We start from the raw sequence: 12785 nt of genomic DNA on the forward strand, positions 1-12785 counted from the left end.
GCTGCCCCCCAGGAGTCGCCAAAGCTCCTGCTTCAGGATTTGTGGGGCTCGCTTTCGTCGTTTGCCATCCCGGTAGCTTGTTCACGTGTCATTGTCTGGTGTCCTTGGGGGACCCGTTGGACAGTGTTGTAACCTTTGTTATTGCATCAGGACATCTGCTGGTTTTGGTTGGTATCTGAGATCTACTCAGATGTCTGAGCCCCTTACCCCATCCTCTGCGATCCTGGAGAGCAGGTGTTTGAAGAAAACCAATTCTATTCGTTCCTGTCCCTGCATTTTGCCTTTTCCCAGAGAAGGCCTTCCCTACTCAGCCGGTGTGTTTGGAGCCTTGCCCTCTGAATGCTTTAGCTGCCTTCTAGTAGTTTCCAAGTGAGTATGTGTGATGAAGTCATTCCAATCTCCTTCTATAATGCGTACTTTTGCAGTGATGTTCTCAAGCTGGACCTCGGTTTCTGAGCCTTTGCTCTTCCATTCACTCTCTATATATCTTTCCTCTTTCCCTCAGCCTCAAAGTTCCTTGTGCCTCCCCATTACACTCTCATCCTGGCACCAAGTCAGGTGAACCAGGTTGGTCTTCATGTGGCCCACAGACGGGTTTGCTCCCCCCAGTCTCTGTGAGGAGTTGGACCCATGCTTACTTCAACCAATACCATCCCACAAGTAAAAACATCCTGAAAAGTACTTCCCCTGCCCCCCCCATCAGTCTGCACAGCTGTGCACAGGCTGTGTGAGACAGGTAGGAGGCAGAGGACAAAGGTGTCCTAGAGCCTTTGCTCTTGGGCTCGCCCCAAATTTCCCACCATGTCACACTCCTGAGTGCATGCCCTCTTTATTGTAGACTCTTATTCCCAGAGCTCCCGGAAGTTTGCCCTCAAAGCTGGTCTCTGATGTTTCTAGAAAAAAAACATGACTTGGGCCTTCGATGTCCCCATCTTTGCTGATGCCACCTTCTGTTCTCTATTCTTTCAGGAGGCCAGGGTCCAAACAAGATGGAGACTCTTCTTGCAGCAGGATTAAGGTGCCTCTCACTGGGGCAGCTTCCATGCTGGCAAATGATGAGTCCTGATGTCAGCAAACTGGCCCGAGCACCCGGTGCCATGGTAAACACCCGCCATAGGGGAGCAGAAGAGCTGTCCTGGGCTTGCATGGATGACAGCTGTCTTGAGAGTCTCACAGGAGAACGTTCTAGCATTACTGAAAACCAACAATATCCGTCTGGGAGAACTCAGAGGAGTTCTTGGAGTAAAACAAATCTTAGCGATAGGCAGACCCATCAGAGACACTGTCAGCAGCCTCTGGTGAAAACCAAGCCATGGCTGCCACCTCTGGGTGGTGACATTCTGGGTTGCATTTCCCCCTGCAATAACAAAATGCTGCACAAAGGAGGCGAAGCCCACAGCAGCGGCGACTGCAGTAAAGTCAGTTTTGCAGTGTCGCCCTGCACCCCGCACCTTGTTTCCACAGAGCAGAAGGCCCAGCAGTGCAGCAAGAGAGAAGAAACCTTCAGTGGCCGCCCGAGTCTGGGACTCCATCAGAAGGTCCTCTTAGGAAAGAAGTCCCCTGTACACAGGACACACGAGGACAGCAGGCATAGCTCCAGTGTCTCCACTCAACAAAATGTTCATCCAGGGAAAAAGCGCTACTGGTGTCACGAGTGTGGCAAGGGCTTCAGTCAGAGCTCAAATCTGCAGACGCACCAGAGAGTTCACACGGGGGAGAAGCCCTTTACCTGCCCTGAGTGCGGGAAGAGTTTTAACCAGAGCTCGCATCTGTATGCACATCTGCCCATCCACACGGGCGAGAAGCCCTACCGGTGCGACAGCTGTGGGAAAGGCTTCAGCCGGAGCACAGACCTCAACATCCACTGCCGAGTCCACACGGGAGAGAAACCTTACAAATGCGAAGTGTGTGGGAAGGGCTTCACGCAGAGGTCACACCTCCAGGCCCATGAGAGAATCCATACAGGAGAGAAGCCGTACAAATGTGGGGACTGCGGCAAAGGCTTCAGCTGTAGCTCGAACCTCCACACCCACCAGAGAGTTCACACCGAGGAAAAACCCTACAGGTGTGATGCGTGTGGGAAGCGCTTCAGCTTGAGCTTCAACCTGCACAGTCACCAGCGAGTCCACACAGGAGAGAAGCCCTATAAGTGCGAGGAGTGCGGGAAAGGTTTCAGTTCAGCCTCAAGCTTCCAGAGCCACCAGCGGGTCCACACGGGAGAGAAGCCGTTTCGCTGCAGCGTGTGTGGGAAGGGCTTCAGTCAGAGCTCGTACTTTCAAGCCCACCAGAGAGTTCACACTGGGGAAAAACCATACAAATGTGATGTGTGTGGGAAGCGCTTCAACTGGAGCTTGAACCTTCACAATCACCAGAGAGTCCACACGGGAGAGAAGCCTTATAAATGTGAGGTGTGTGGGAAAGGCTTCAGTCAGGCCTCAAATCTGCAGGCCCATCAGAGTGTCCACACCGGGGAGAAGCCATTCCAATGCAATGCATGCCCGAAACGGTTCAGTCAGGCCTCACACCTCCAGGCTCACCAGAGAGTGCACACGGGCGAAAAGCCCTACAAATGTGACACGTGTGGGAAAGCCTTCAGCCAGAGGTCCAATCTCCAGGTCCATCAGATCATTCACACTGGGGAGAAGCCGTTCAAGTGTGAGGCGTGCGGGAAGGAATTCAGCTGGAGCGCCGGACTTAGTGCTCACCAGAGGGTCCACACGGGTGAGAAACCCTACACATGCCAGCAGTGTGGGAAAGGCTTCAGTCAGGCCTCGCACTTCCACACGCACCAGAGGGTCCACACCGGGGAGAAGCCCTACATCTGCAGCATCTGCTATAAGGGTTTCAGTCAGAGGTCACATCTGGTCTACCACCAGCGGGTCCATACTGCGGGCAATCTGTAGGAGCCCTGTAAGGCATCTCATCTCCCTGGAAATCCATGCTGCTGATTGTCAGAGGCTCCTCAGAACCCAGAGCCTTTTTTTTTTTTTTTTTTTTTTTTTTTTTTTTTTTTTACAAAGTTGGGAATCACAGATGAGAGGAAAATTGCTCTATCAATGTACAGTCACCACGTACAGGAGTTGCCACCCTCGGGTTATGACACAGCCGGGCAAACCTCAGCATCCATCCAGGTCTCTGAAGACAGGCTGCAGGAAGGGCTTTAACCAAAGCCAGACATTGGCAGGTGTTGACTGAGCATCACTTCCTCATAGGAAATGCTCTTCTGTATTCTGCTATGCAGAGCTGTGTGTGACTCAGGGCCCCATGATTCCTGAAGAAAGTGGAGAAGGGCTTTATAAGTAAGACTCATTTTTGAAAACGCTAGCCAGTCCCCAACCCTGCATTCATACTGCTCATAGTCCTCAGTAATCCTACGAGGAGCCTTAAATCATCTTCCAGAAGGCACAGGGGCTTCCACACATCTCTAGTGTGTGGCCTGCCCCATCTAGCCACGGTGCTTTGGACAACATAGCAACTCTGTACTTAGGATTTTTAGGATTTGTACTTTATAGACTAAAACAATGTTTTCTTTTTAAATCCTGTATTTATCAGACTAATAACCTGAACTGAAACACATTCTGTTGGAATTTTGGGCCCTAAGTTCATTGGGGCAGGGTTTTTACGGTAACCAACACTGCAGATGTTTTTCCAAAGTATTTACTATTGACAAAAAGGCTCTTAGTAAACGTGAATGGTTCGTTAGTTGCTTCTCCTTTCTCCCTAGTCTTGTTCAGACCATCCTCCCTGCACCCTCTCACTGAGCTTCTGTCCACTTCTGAGCTTCTGATTTGCACCGCTCCCACAGATTCTCCAAGTTGTATCATGTATAAAGGACTGTGAGTTCTTACAGCTTCATAGGCTGTAAAGGTCAAGGGTCAAGCAGGGTCTGACTGTGTCATCCGATAACAGAAAGTGTGCAGGAATGATCTAGGGGTGGCTGGAGTTGGTGTCACCCACATGGTGGCTCATGACAGCTGTTAACAGTACCAGAGGATCTAACGTCCTCTTCTGATCTCCAAGGGCACACACACACACACACACACACACACACACACACACACGCACATATGATGTAGGTGTGTCTTCTATCTATCTGATGATTTCATTGGTTAATTAATAAAGAAACTGCCTTGGCCAGCCCTTAGGTGGGTGGAGTAGACAGAACAGGAAGAAGGAAGTGAGGTAGATGGCTTAGTCAGAGGCCACGCCTCTCCTAAGTGAGAAAGACTGCCGTGCCTCTCCTCAGAGAGATGCCAGATGTGATGAAGCCAGCCACCAGGCCAGACATGCTGAATCTTTCCAGGTAAGACACCATTCATGGTGTTACACAGATTATTCGATATGGGTTAGTCAAGATGTGAGTAAGAGGCTGAAAATAATGGGCCAGGCAGTATTTAAAAGAATACAATTTGTGTGTTGTTATTTCGGGTATAAAGCTAACCATGTGGGAGCCTGGCAGGACGAAAAGCAGGCCCATAGCTCCTCACTACACACACACACACACACACACACACACACACACACGATGCATATACATGCAAGCATTCATTCACGTACATAAATCTAAAACCTTGAAGACACAGGGAGAATGCAGGATCCCACAGTGGCAACCTGAGCTCCATTGTGCGGCAGTGCCCTCCTGACAGTCACTGCTCCACGTCTTGCCTCTTAAATCTCAGTGCTGACCGAATTTGCTTCTAATGGCTGTGATCAACATCATCTCTACAAAGCACCTTGGGGAGGAAGGGCTTATTCTACTCTTCCATGTCATGGTCCTTCCCCGAGGGAAGTCAGGCTGGAACCTGGAGGCAGGAACTGAAGCAGAGGGCACAAGGAAACAATGCTTACTGGTCTACCCATGGCTCAATCCATCTACTTTTTTCCTTTTTTTCCCCCTTGAAACAGAGTTTCTTTGTAGCCTTGGCTGTCCTGGAACTCACTATATACACCAGGTTGGCCTCAAACTCAGAGGCCTGAACTTCTTCTGCCTCCTGAATGCTGGGATTAAAGGCATGCAGTACTACTACCTTTTATGATTTTTTAAAATGCTAGCAGGTTCCCCACAGAGCAGCCTTGAGGCGGGCGGGAAATGCTAGCCGGTCCCCGGTGCTGAACCGTTGAGCGGCTTGCGGCGGGGGGCGGGTGGACAGGAGACAGAGACATGGATAGACACAATATGTTGAATATTTATTCAGGAGGTTATTGAGGAAAAAGGGAGAAGGGGGGCAGAGAGAGAGAGAAAAGAGAGAGAGAGGGAAAGAGAGAGAGAGAGACAGAGACACGCGTGTGCACATGACAAGAAGAGATAGGGAGAGAGACTAACCTCCACATAACAAACTGAAGATAACTTTCAACTCCTGAGCTCCTGCCTCAGCCTTCCAAATACTAGGATAACAAGTTTGCCCCAGTACAATTCCTTTATGTGATGCTAAGACTCAGACCCAGGGCTCCATGCATGCTGGGTACACACTCTGCAATCTGAGCATGCCTTGGTACAGCTCCTTTTGTTCAGTTGCTATGGATGCTGCTGGTTACCCATTGAGTGATACCATACTCAGAAGCATGGAGAGGATAAAATAATCATTTCTCTGGAAATCTGACTCTGGAGATTTTCTTTCTTGCCTCTGTGTTCTAGACCCCTGGTATCTTCCCAGAATCCACCCACACTGATTCCTGGCACATGGTGGAATCCCTGACCTTAGCTGGCTATAGAAAGAGCTGGTGATAGTGAATCTTTCACTCAGTGAACTTAGTGAATGTACAAATTTGAGATCCTCGAAATTTAAGCGCTCACCAAAAATCATGGAGCAGATGATGTTAGACATGACAGAGTGAAAGAGGAGGACTGGGTTCAGCAAGACCCTTGGAAACAAGAGGTACGTCATCAAACTCTAGGTGTCCCTCACATTGTTCCTCTGGCTGACTCTCAGATGACAGTGCCATCTCCTGGTTGACCTGTATTTTAGAAACCATGCTGTGTCAGTTATTCTCCAGGCGTCTGCCATGGTGAGACTTCTTGTGCATCTGTGTCTCTCTGGTCTCATCTCTGACTCTCTTGTTGAGAGTCTGTCGTCCCTTCATGCCTTTGCCTTGGTTACTCTTCCATTGCACTGCTAAATCACCATGACTAGCACAGCCACGAGGAAAAATGATTCACTGGGGCTTACAGTTTCAGAGGTGAGGCCATGACTGTCATGGTCAGGAACATGAAATCAGGTAGACAGTCATGGCGCTGAAGCAGTAGCTGAGAGCTTACGTCTCATCTATGTAGGAGGTGGACAGAGTGCTATCTGGGAAAGGCATGGGCTTTGGAAACCTCAAAGTCCAACCCTAGTGACACATCTCCTCCAACAAGGCCACACCTCCTAACCTGTTCCAAACATTTCCACCAACTGGAGACCAAGGTATTCAAAGATCTGAGCCATGGGGGTTATTCTCATTCAAACCAGCACACCCTGTTACTCTCACATCCATCTGTCCTCCCCACCAAGACATTTGTGTCTCTGTTGACTCATTCTAGTATCCCATATTTTAGTTCTTTTGTGTGTGTGTGTGTGTGTGTGTGTGTGTGTGTGTGTGAAGTTTCTATCTCTAAATGTATCCTTGGATCTTCAGCTCTCCATCCCCTGTCCAGTCTCAACCCCCTGAATTGGTCTCCACACCACTCTGTCAGGATCTTTAGCAACCTCACTCTCCATCCCTGTGACCCCATTGGGTGACCTGCTGACAACATGACTGACACATTGAATGTTTAAGGGAAAAGTTTCATTGTAGATATGAAAGAGATAGAAGTCAGAGGAATCTGCGAAAGTCAGGGGCACAGATTAATGGAGATGGGTTAAATTAAGATGTAAGAGTTAGCCAGAAATATGCTTAAGCTATTGGCCAAACACTATTGCAAATAACGTGGTTTCTGTGTGATTATTAAATTAATCCCAGCACCCGGGAGGCAGAGGCAGGCAGATCTCCGTGAGTTTGGGGCCAGCCTGGTCTACAAGAGCTAGTTCTAGGACAGGTTCCAAAATTACAGAGAAACCCTGTCTTGGGAAAAAAAAAGTCATACATAAGAGTGGTGTTGGGTGGGAACTACTCTTAGGACCATCCCCTACTCACCATTTCCTGAAAGATGGATCAATGATGGCCATGAGTTCTGATCCTCTAGGAGGTCCCGTATCACTTCATGTACACCCAGGGCTAGAATAGACTGAGGCCCATGTAGTCTGTGACAGTATCTCCATATTTCCCCTCAGCTGCAGAGTCAAGGCCTGGACCTCAAAAGTTGACCCTAGTGATGGGTCCTTCCTCTCACTGGATCACACTGCCCGCTGTCTGGGTCTCATCAGGTTAGTGTTGTGTCTGAGTCACAGGGACCCCAAGAAGACCACCAGAGACTCAGACTCACTGAAATGAAAAGCAAGGTTTAATCCTGCAGTGCAAATCGTGACAAGGACCTTGTCTCGCACACCAACACAGCGGGGACCAGAGGAGGTGCCCCACTGTTTTTAGGCAGGGTTTATAAAGGCAAAAAATAATCACAAATCTATTGTTTTTTTTTTTTAAATATTTATTTATTTGTTTAGTATGTATACAGTATTCTTCCTGCAGGCCTCATTACAGATGGTTTTGAGCCACCATGTGGTTGCTGGGAATTGAACTCAGGACCTTTGGAAGAGCAGTCAGTGCTCTTAACCGCTGAGCCATCTCTCCAGCCCCCCACAAATCTATTGTTATGGGCATAAGGGGTATGGGTGACTCTGATTGGCTGCAGTCTAGGGAATTTTCCACTCTGCTGATGTCAACCTCGAGCAGCTGGGCTACAGTCTAGGGAACTTCACTCTGCTGATATCCACCTTGGGGCCTAGCACAAAATGGAGTTGGTTTTGTCCCTTCATTACCCCCTCTTCTTGTTGATCGATCCAATCTTGGGTCTCTTATAGTTAGTTCACAGGTATCTTCTGTCCTGAGGGATCTATGGTTTTGAGAGCACTACACCATAAGTTGGATGGTCCCCAACCTTTCCTTCATAAATTGGACTAGCCTATTGAGGATACATGGTCCAGAAGTCAGCAGTATCAGCAAAATTACCAGGGGTCCCGTCAGAGTGGAGATGAGAGCAGTCAACCAGGGGGAACTATTAAACCAGGATTCAAAGCATCCTCGGTTGGCTTCCATTTCTTTCTTTGTAAGTTCCTCCTCCACCCTGGCCCTGGTATCCCTTACAAGTCCTGAATGGTCTAAATAGAAACAACATTCTTCTCCCAGGGTTGCACACAACCCTCCCTGTTGTAAAAGGAATAGGTCCAGTCCCCTTCTGTTTTGTAAAACCATTTCAGCCAGTGAGAAGAGGGAGTCCTGCAAGTGGGAGACTGAGGTCTCTAGGAATTCTATGTCAGCATTGATAGCTTCTCTCAAAGCAGAGTAATATTCACTATGGGACAGAAGAGAGGCAGTCCCTGTCCCAACCCTGAGAAGCTCACCCCTAGGAGGATGCTGAGTGTTAGGATGCTCATGGGCTCCCTGTTTATTCTAGTTAGACCAGCATCCTGCCCCATTCTATACAGGAAACTGTGGTAGTCATGGTAAAGGAGCTGGGGTACCAGTCTGATGAGGACACAGTATCCGTTGGAGTCCTTTAGAGCTGTAGTGTGTGCACACGGAGTTAACCCGAGGAGTGTGCCCACCATGTGGGGCATTAGGTGCTCTGCAGCGGTTGTGAGGGGATAAGTTGACTTGCAAAGAAAAGCCTTGGCAGCGGGAACTTTACTTATGCAAAGCTCCCGTCCCGTTACTTGTTCCAGGGTTAGAGAGTGTGATGAGTGCCAGCGACATTCATCAGACTTAGCTGCTTCTCGAATAAGGCCCCGGACAACAATTCCCTCATAAAAAGAGGAGCTGCGTCATAATAGAGCCAACAATAGTTAGTTCAGGTCAGCTGTGAGGAGTTTAGAACCACGTAAGTCTTAGTCAGAAGCTCTAGGAGGAGATGCTGTTCTGGCGCCAAAGGCTTGGTAATAGCTAAAGCATCTGGGGCTGGTGTTTTAGGTGAGAGTGTGGTTGCAGCCAGTTGTTGGAGCTCCAGCCTCTTCGTGGGTGGGGGAGTAGGATTTGGGTCCAGTGCCTTGTTGGGGCCTATTATTGCTGGTTTTTATTGGCTCTATCTTAAGCTGAATTACAAGGGTGGATGGGACATGTCCCCTGTATCTGTAGTATATTACACTCCAGCATAGGCCTGATGATCATTGTGTGTCCCATCTTCCCTGATCAGTGAAAGTAATTTTTATCTGGTCTAGGTCACCTGTCCTGCAGGGCTGAGGAAGAGGGGGGCCATACCAGATTGGTCTTACATATTTAAAAGTGACTAAGTCTGGTCTACTTACAGCCAATCTCCATTCCCCATCCTTAGAGGTGACACAGTACCAGCTTTTGCAGAAGGAGGATTCCAGGCCTCCGCACTGCTTCCTATTCCTGATGTGACCTGGGCACACATAAAAACCATACCTCCTGGCCTCTACCTGGCCTGTTGCTCTATAGACGTGGTTCAGGTCACAGAAACAAAAGTCTGGGTTAGGCCACCAGATGTTCAATGGGGCCACATAGTTTCGTATGGCTCTCCATCCTCAATGACCCAAGTCAGTTTTAAAGGGTACACGGGGATTGACTTCTTTAGCAGGAGCAGAGGGAACCAGTATCAACATCAACAGGATTAGGAATGACACTTGAGCTGGACCTTTAGCGGGTTGGTGGGGTGTTTGGATGCCCCCCCCCCCCAGGTCTCGCTGCGATAGTCCTCTTATAGGGCAAAGGGATCTGCCGGGCGGGCATGTGAATAATGGGCCCAAGAGGCGTTGCTGTCCACCTTGAGGGTGGTTGGTATTGTCAGGACAACTACGTAGGGCCCCTTTCATCTCAGTTCCAACGATTTTTGGGTGGTGCCTCCGGATAAAACTCAAGTCTCTGGGCCTGAGGGGTTGGAGCAGAGGCAGCTTTAGAAATTGCCCTAAGCTTAGGCCATATGGTTTCATGAACCTATTGGAGCCACTGGACGGTGTTGAACAAGTCCTGATCATCTAAGTCAGCAATCAGGTCGGTTTGTAAGTTGGGAATCATGCAGAGAGGGTGCCCATACATAATTTCAAAAGGAGTCAGACCCATTTGATATCAAGGGGGTATTTCTGACTCTACAAAGGGCAAAGGGAATGAGAGCTTCCCAGTCAGCGCCAGTCTCCAAGGCCAGTTTAGTCAAGGTCTCTTTTAGGGTCCTATTCATCCTTTCTACCTGCCCTGAGCTCTGGGGTCTATATGCACAATGAAGTTTCCAGTCAGTCCCCAGTGCAGTGGCTAGTCCCTGACTTACCTGAGAGATGAAGTCAGGGCCATCGTCTGACTCTATCATGGCTGGGAACCCGTACCTAGGCAAGATTTCTTCAATCAGCTTCTTTGCCACCTCCGTGGCTGTTTCGTGCTTGGTGTGGGAACGCTTCAGTCCATCCCGAAAAGGTATCTATAAACACTAAGAGATATTTGTATCCAAATTTTTCAGGTTTGATTTCAGTAAAGTCTACTTCCCAGTATGTACCTGGTCGAGTTCCCCACGGACGGGCCCCTGGGTTGGAGGGGGTATTTACCACTTTTGTCAGTTGGCATGCCTGGCATTGTGCCACTATCTGTTCAACAGTCTGGTCACCATCTTGAATTTTGACCTGGTCCCTTCGCAACAGGTCCTGTACTCTACGAGTCCCCAGGTGTGAGGAGCGGTGTGTTTTTTTTAATTATCTCATATCCCAGCCTTTGGGGCAGGATGACTCGCCCATTGGCAGTTTTGCACCATTCCCCTATTCACTGGACCGTGGGGAGAGTGTGTATCCAGGCTAGATCTTCAGGTGTGGACTTTGGGGCGGGCCCCTGGCTCTTGGGTCAGTTAAAGTCACCACAGGCCTTGGGACTGAAGCCACCTCTTTTGCTGTTTTATCTTCCAGATTGTTTCCCAGTTGTATTGTTCTAGAGCCTTTTTGGTGTCCAGGTCAGTATATTATTGCCAACTTTGTGGGCCCCCACAATGCTTGTAAGAGATCCAGAATCTCCTGTTTGTTTTTAATAGTTTTTCCTTCTGCTCTTGGCAATTTCAGAAAACCCAGGGATCCATAGGTGCTACTATCCCGCCATCCTCAGAAATTCTCTAACTTGTTTGGCTGACTTGGGGTTTGGGATCATTAGCACAGTCTCTTTACAGGCCTCAGACAACCATCTCTGCCCTTCCTTAAGAACATATACCAAATAGGTTAGCTGTCGTTGACAGATCTGAGCCTTCTTTGCTGATGCTCGGTGTCCTAGTTCTCCAAGGGGGTGCAACAGATGCTCAGTCCCTCTCATGCAACTTTCTCCATCCTCGGCAGCAAACAGCAGGTCATCCACGTATTGTAATTAGACTCACCTCTGGGTTTTGGAGTCAATATTCCCCCAGGACTTCATGCAGGACCTCATCAAAGATGGTGGGAGAGTTTTTGAAGCCTTGAGGCCGGCAGGTCCAAGTAGCTGCCACTGATTCTGATCTCTGAGTCATGTCATTCAAAGGCAAAGTAGGCCTGGCTCTTAGGGGCTAATGGCTAATGAAGACTGCATCTTTGAGATCCAGTACAATGTACCATTGCTGGTCAGAAGGCAAGGTACTCAACAGTGTATAAGGGTTAGGGTGTATGTTCATTACTCTTTTATTGACTTCCCTTAAGTTTTGCACTGGGCGGTAGCCATTAGTATGAGGCTTTTAAACTGGCAACAGGGGCATGTTCCAGGCAGACTGGATAGGTTTTAGGACCCCAAGCCTCAATAGCCTCTGTATGTGGGGGTGATTCCTCTCTTTGCTTCCAGTGGCACGGGATACTGGCAGACCTTAATGGGATCCGCTCCTGCTTTGATCTCAATGTAGACTGGGGTCCTGTGAAGGGCCAGCCCCATGCCTCCTGTCTGTGCCCAAGCCAGAGGGAACTGCTGGAGCCAGTTCTCTGTATCAGGCTCTGGTGTTGTTGGTTCCTGGTAGAGTCTGTATTCCTCAGCCAAGTCACTAGTGACCAAGATCCTGAGTGGCTCTCCATTCTGATGGACCAGTTTGGCTCCTTTCTCAGAGAAATGAATTTGGACTTTCATTTTGGTTAAGAGGTCTTGGCCCAGCAGAGGGCAGAGGATAGGATCATTCAGGTATTAATAGGAATGAATGGGTTACCCATCCCATTCCCAAGTCCACTGTTCTTTGGGTAGTCCATGAATAAGATTTGATTACTGTGGTCCCTTGGACCCAGGTAATTTTGGTGGACATGGGTCCTCCTTGTTTTAATAAAACTAAATTTCCTGCACCTGTATCTTCCATAAAATCATAGGTTTCCCCTTCACCTTAGGGTTACCCTAGACTCACAGAGAGGTTCTGAGCCTTGTCTCCCCTAGTCACTGTCTTCCGCCCAGGCTGCCAGAAGCACTTGGGTTGGGCTGCCCCCCTTCTTAGGGCAGTCTTTAACCCAATGCCCTTCTTCCTTACAGTAGGCACATGGTTCCTCCGTACCTTGGGTTTGGGTTGCAGTCGCCTCTCAGCATCTTGAGACGGTTTGGGTGTCTGACACCTGTCGCCGTCAGGATTTCTTTCAGGTCTTGTCTATGTTGTGCTTGTTGCTATTCCAGGATCCGGGCCAAGCTCCCTTTCTGCGTTCTATCTCCTTTTTCTTTTCCCCTTCATGTCTTCCTTCTTTCTTTCTTCTGTTTCTCCGTCTCCCTCTTATCGTAAACCTTTTCCACCATTG

The 12785-nt window shown here is 48.9% G+C and overlaps 1 protein-coding gene across 1 annotated transcript in view; it reads left to right on the forward strand.

The window, feature by feature from the left end:
• LOC119821848 overlaps nt 1-2936 on the forward strand; it is a 33051-nt gene extending 30115 nt beyond the window's left edge. Inside the window, exon 11 of the mRNA XM_042055602.1 lies at nt 970-2936. Coding sequence (XP_041911536.1) covers nt 970-2903 — 1934 coding nt within the window. The 3' untranslated portion in view covers nt 2904-2936. The remainder of the gene's footprint in view (nt 1-969) is intronic.
• The last annotated feature ends 9849 nt before the right edge of the window (nt 2937-12785 follow it).

This window comes from Arvicola amphibius, chromosome 8 (genome assembly GCF_903992535.2).
Source record: "Arvicola amphibius chromosome 8, mArvAmp1.2, whole genome shotgun sequence".
Classification (NCBI taxonomy): domain Eukaryota; kingdom Metazoa; phylum Chordata; class Mammalia; order Rodentia; family Cricetidae; genus Arvicola; species Arvicola amphibius.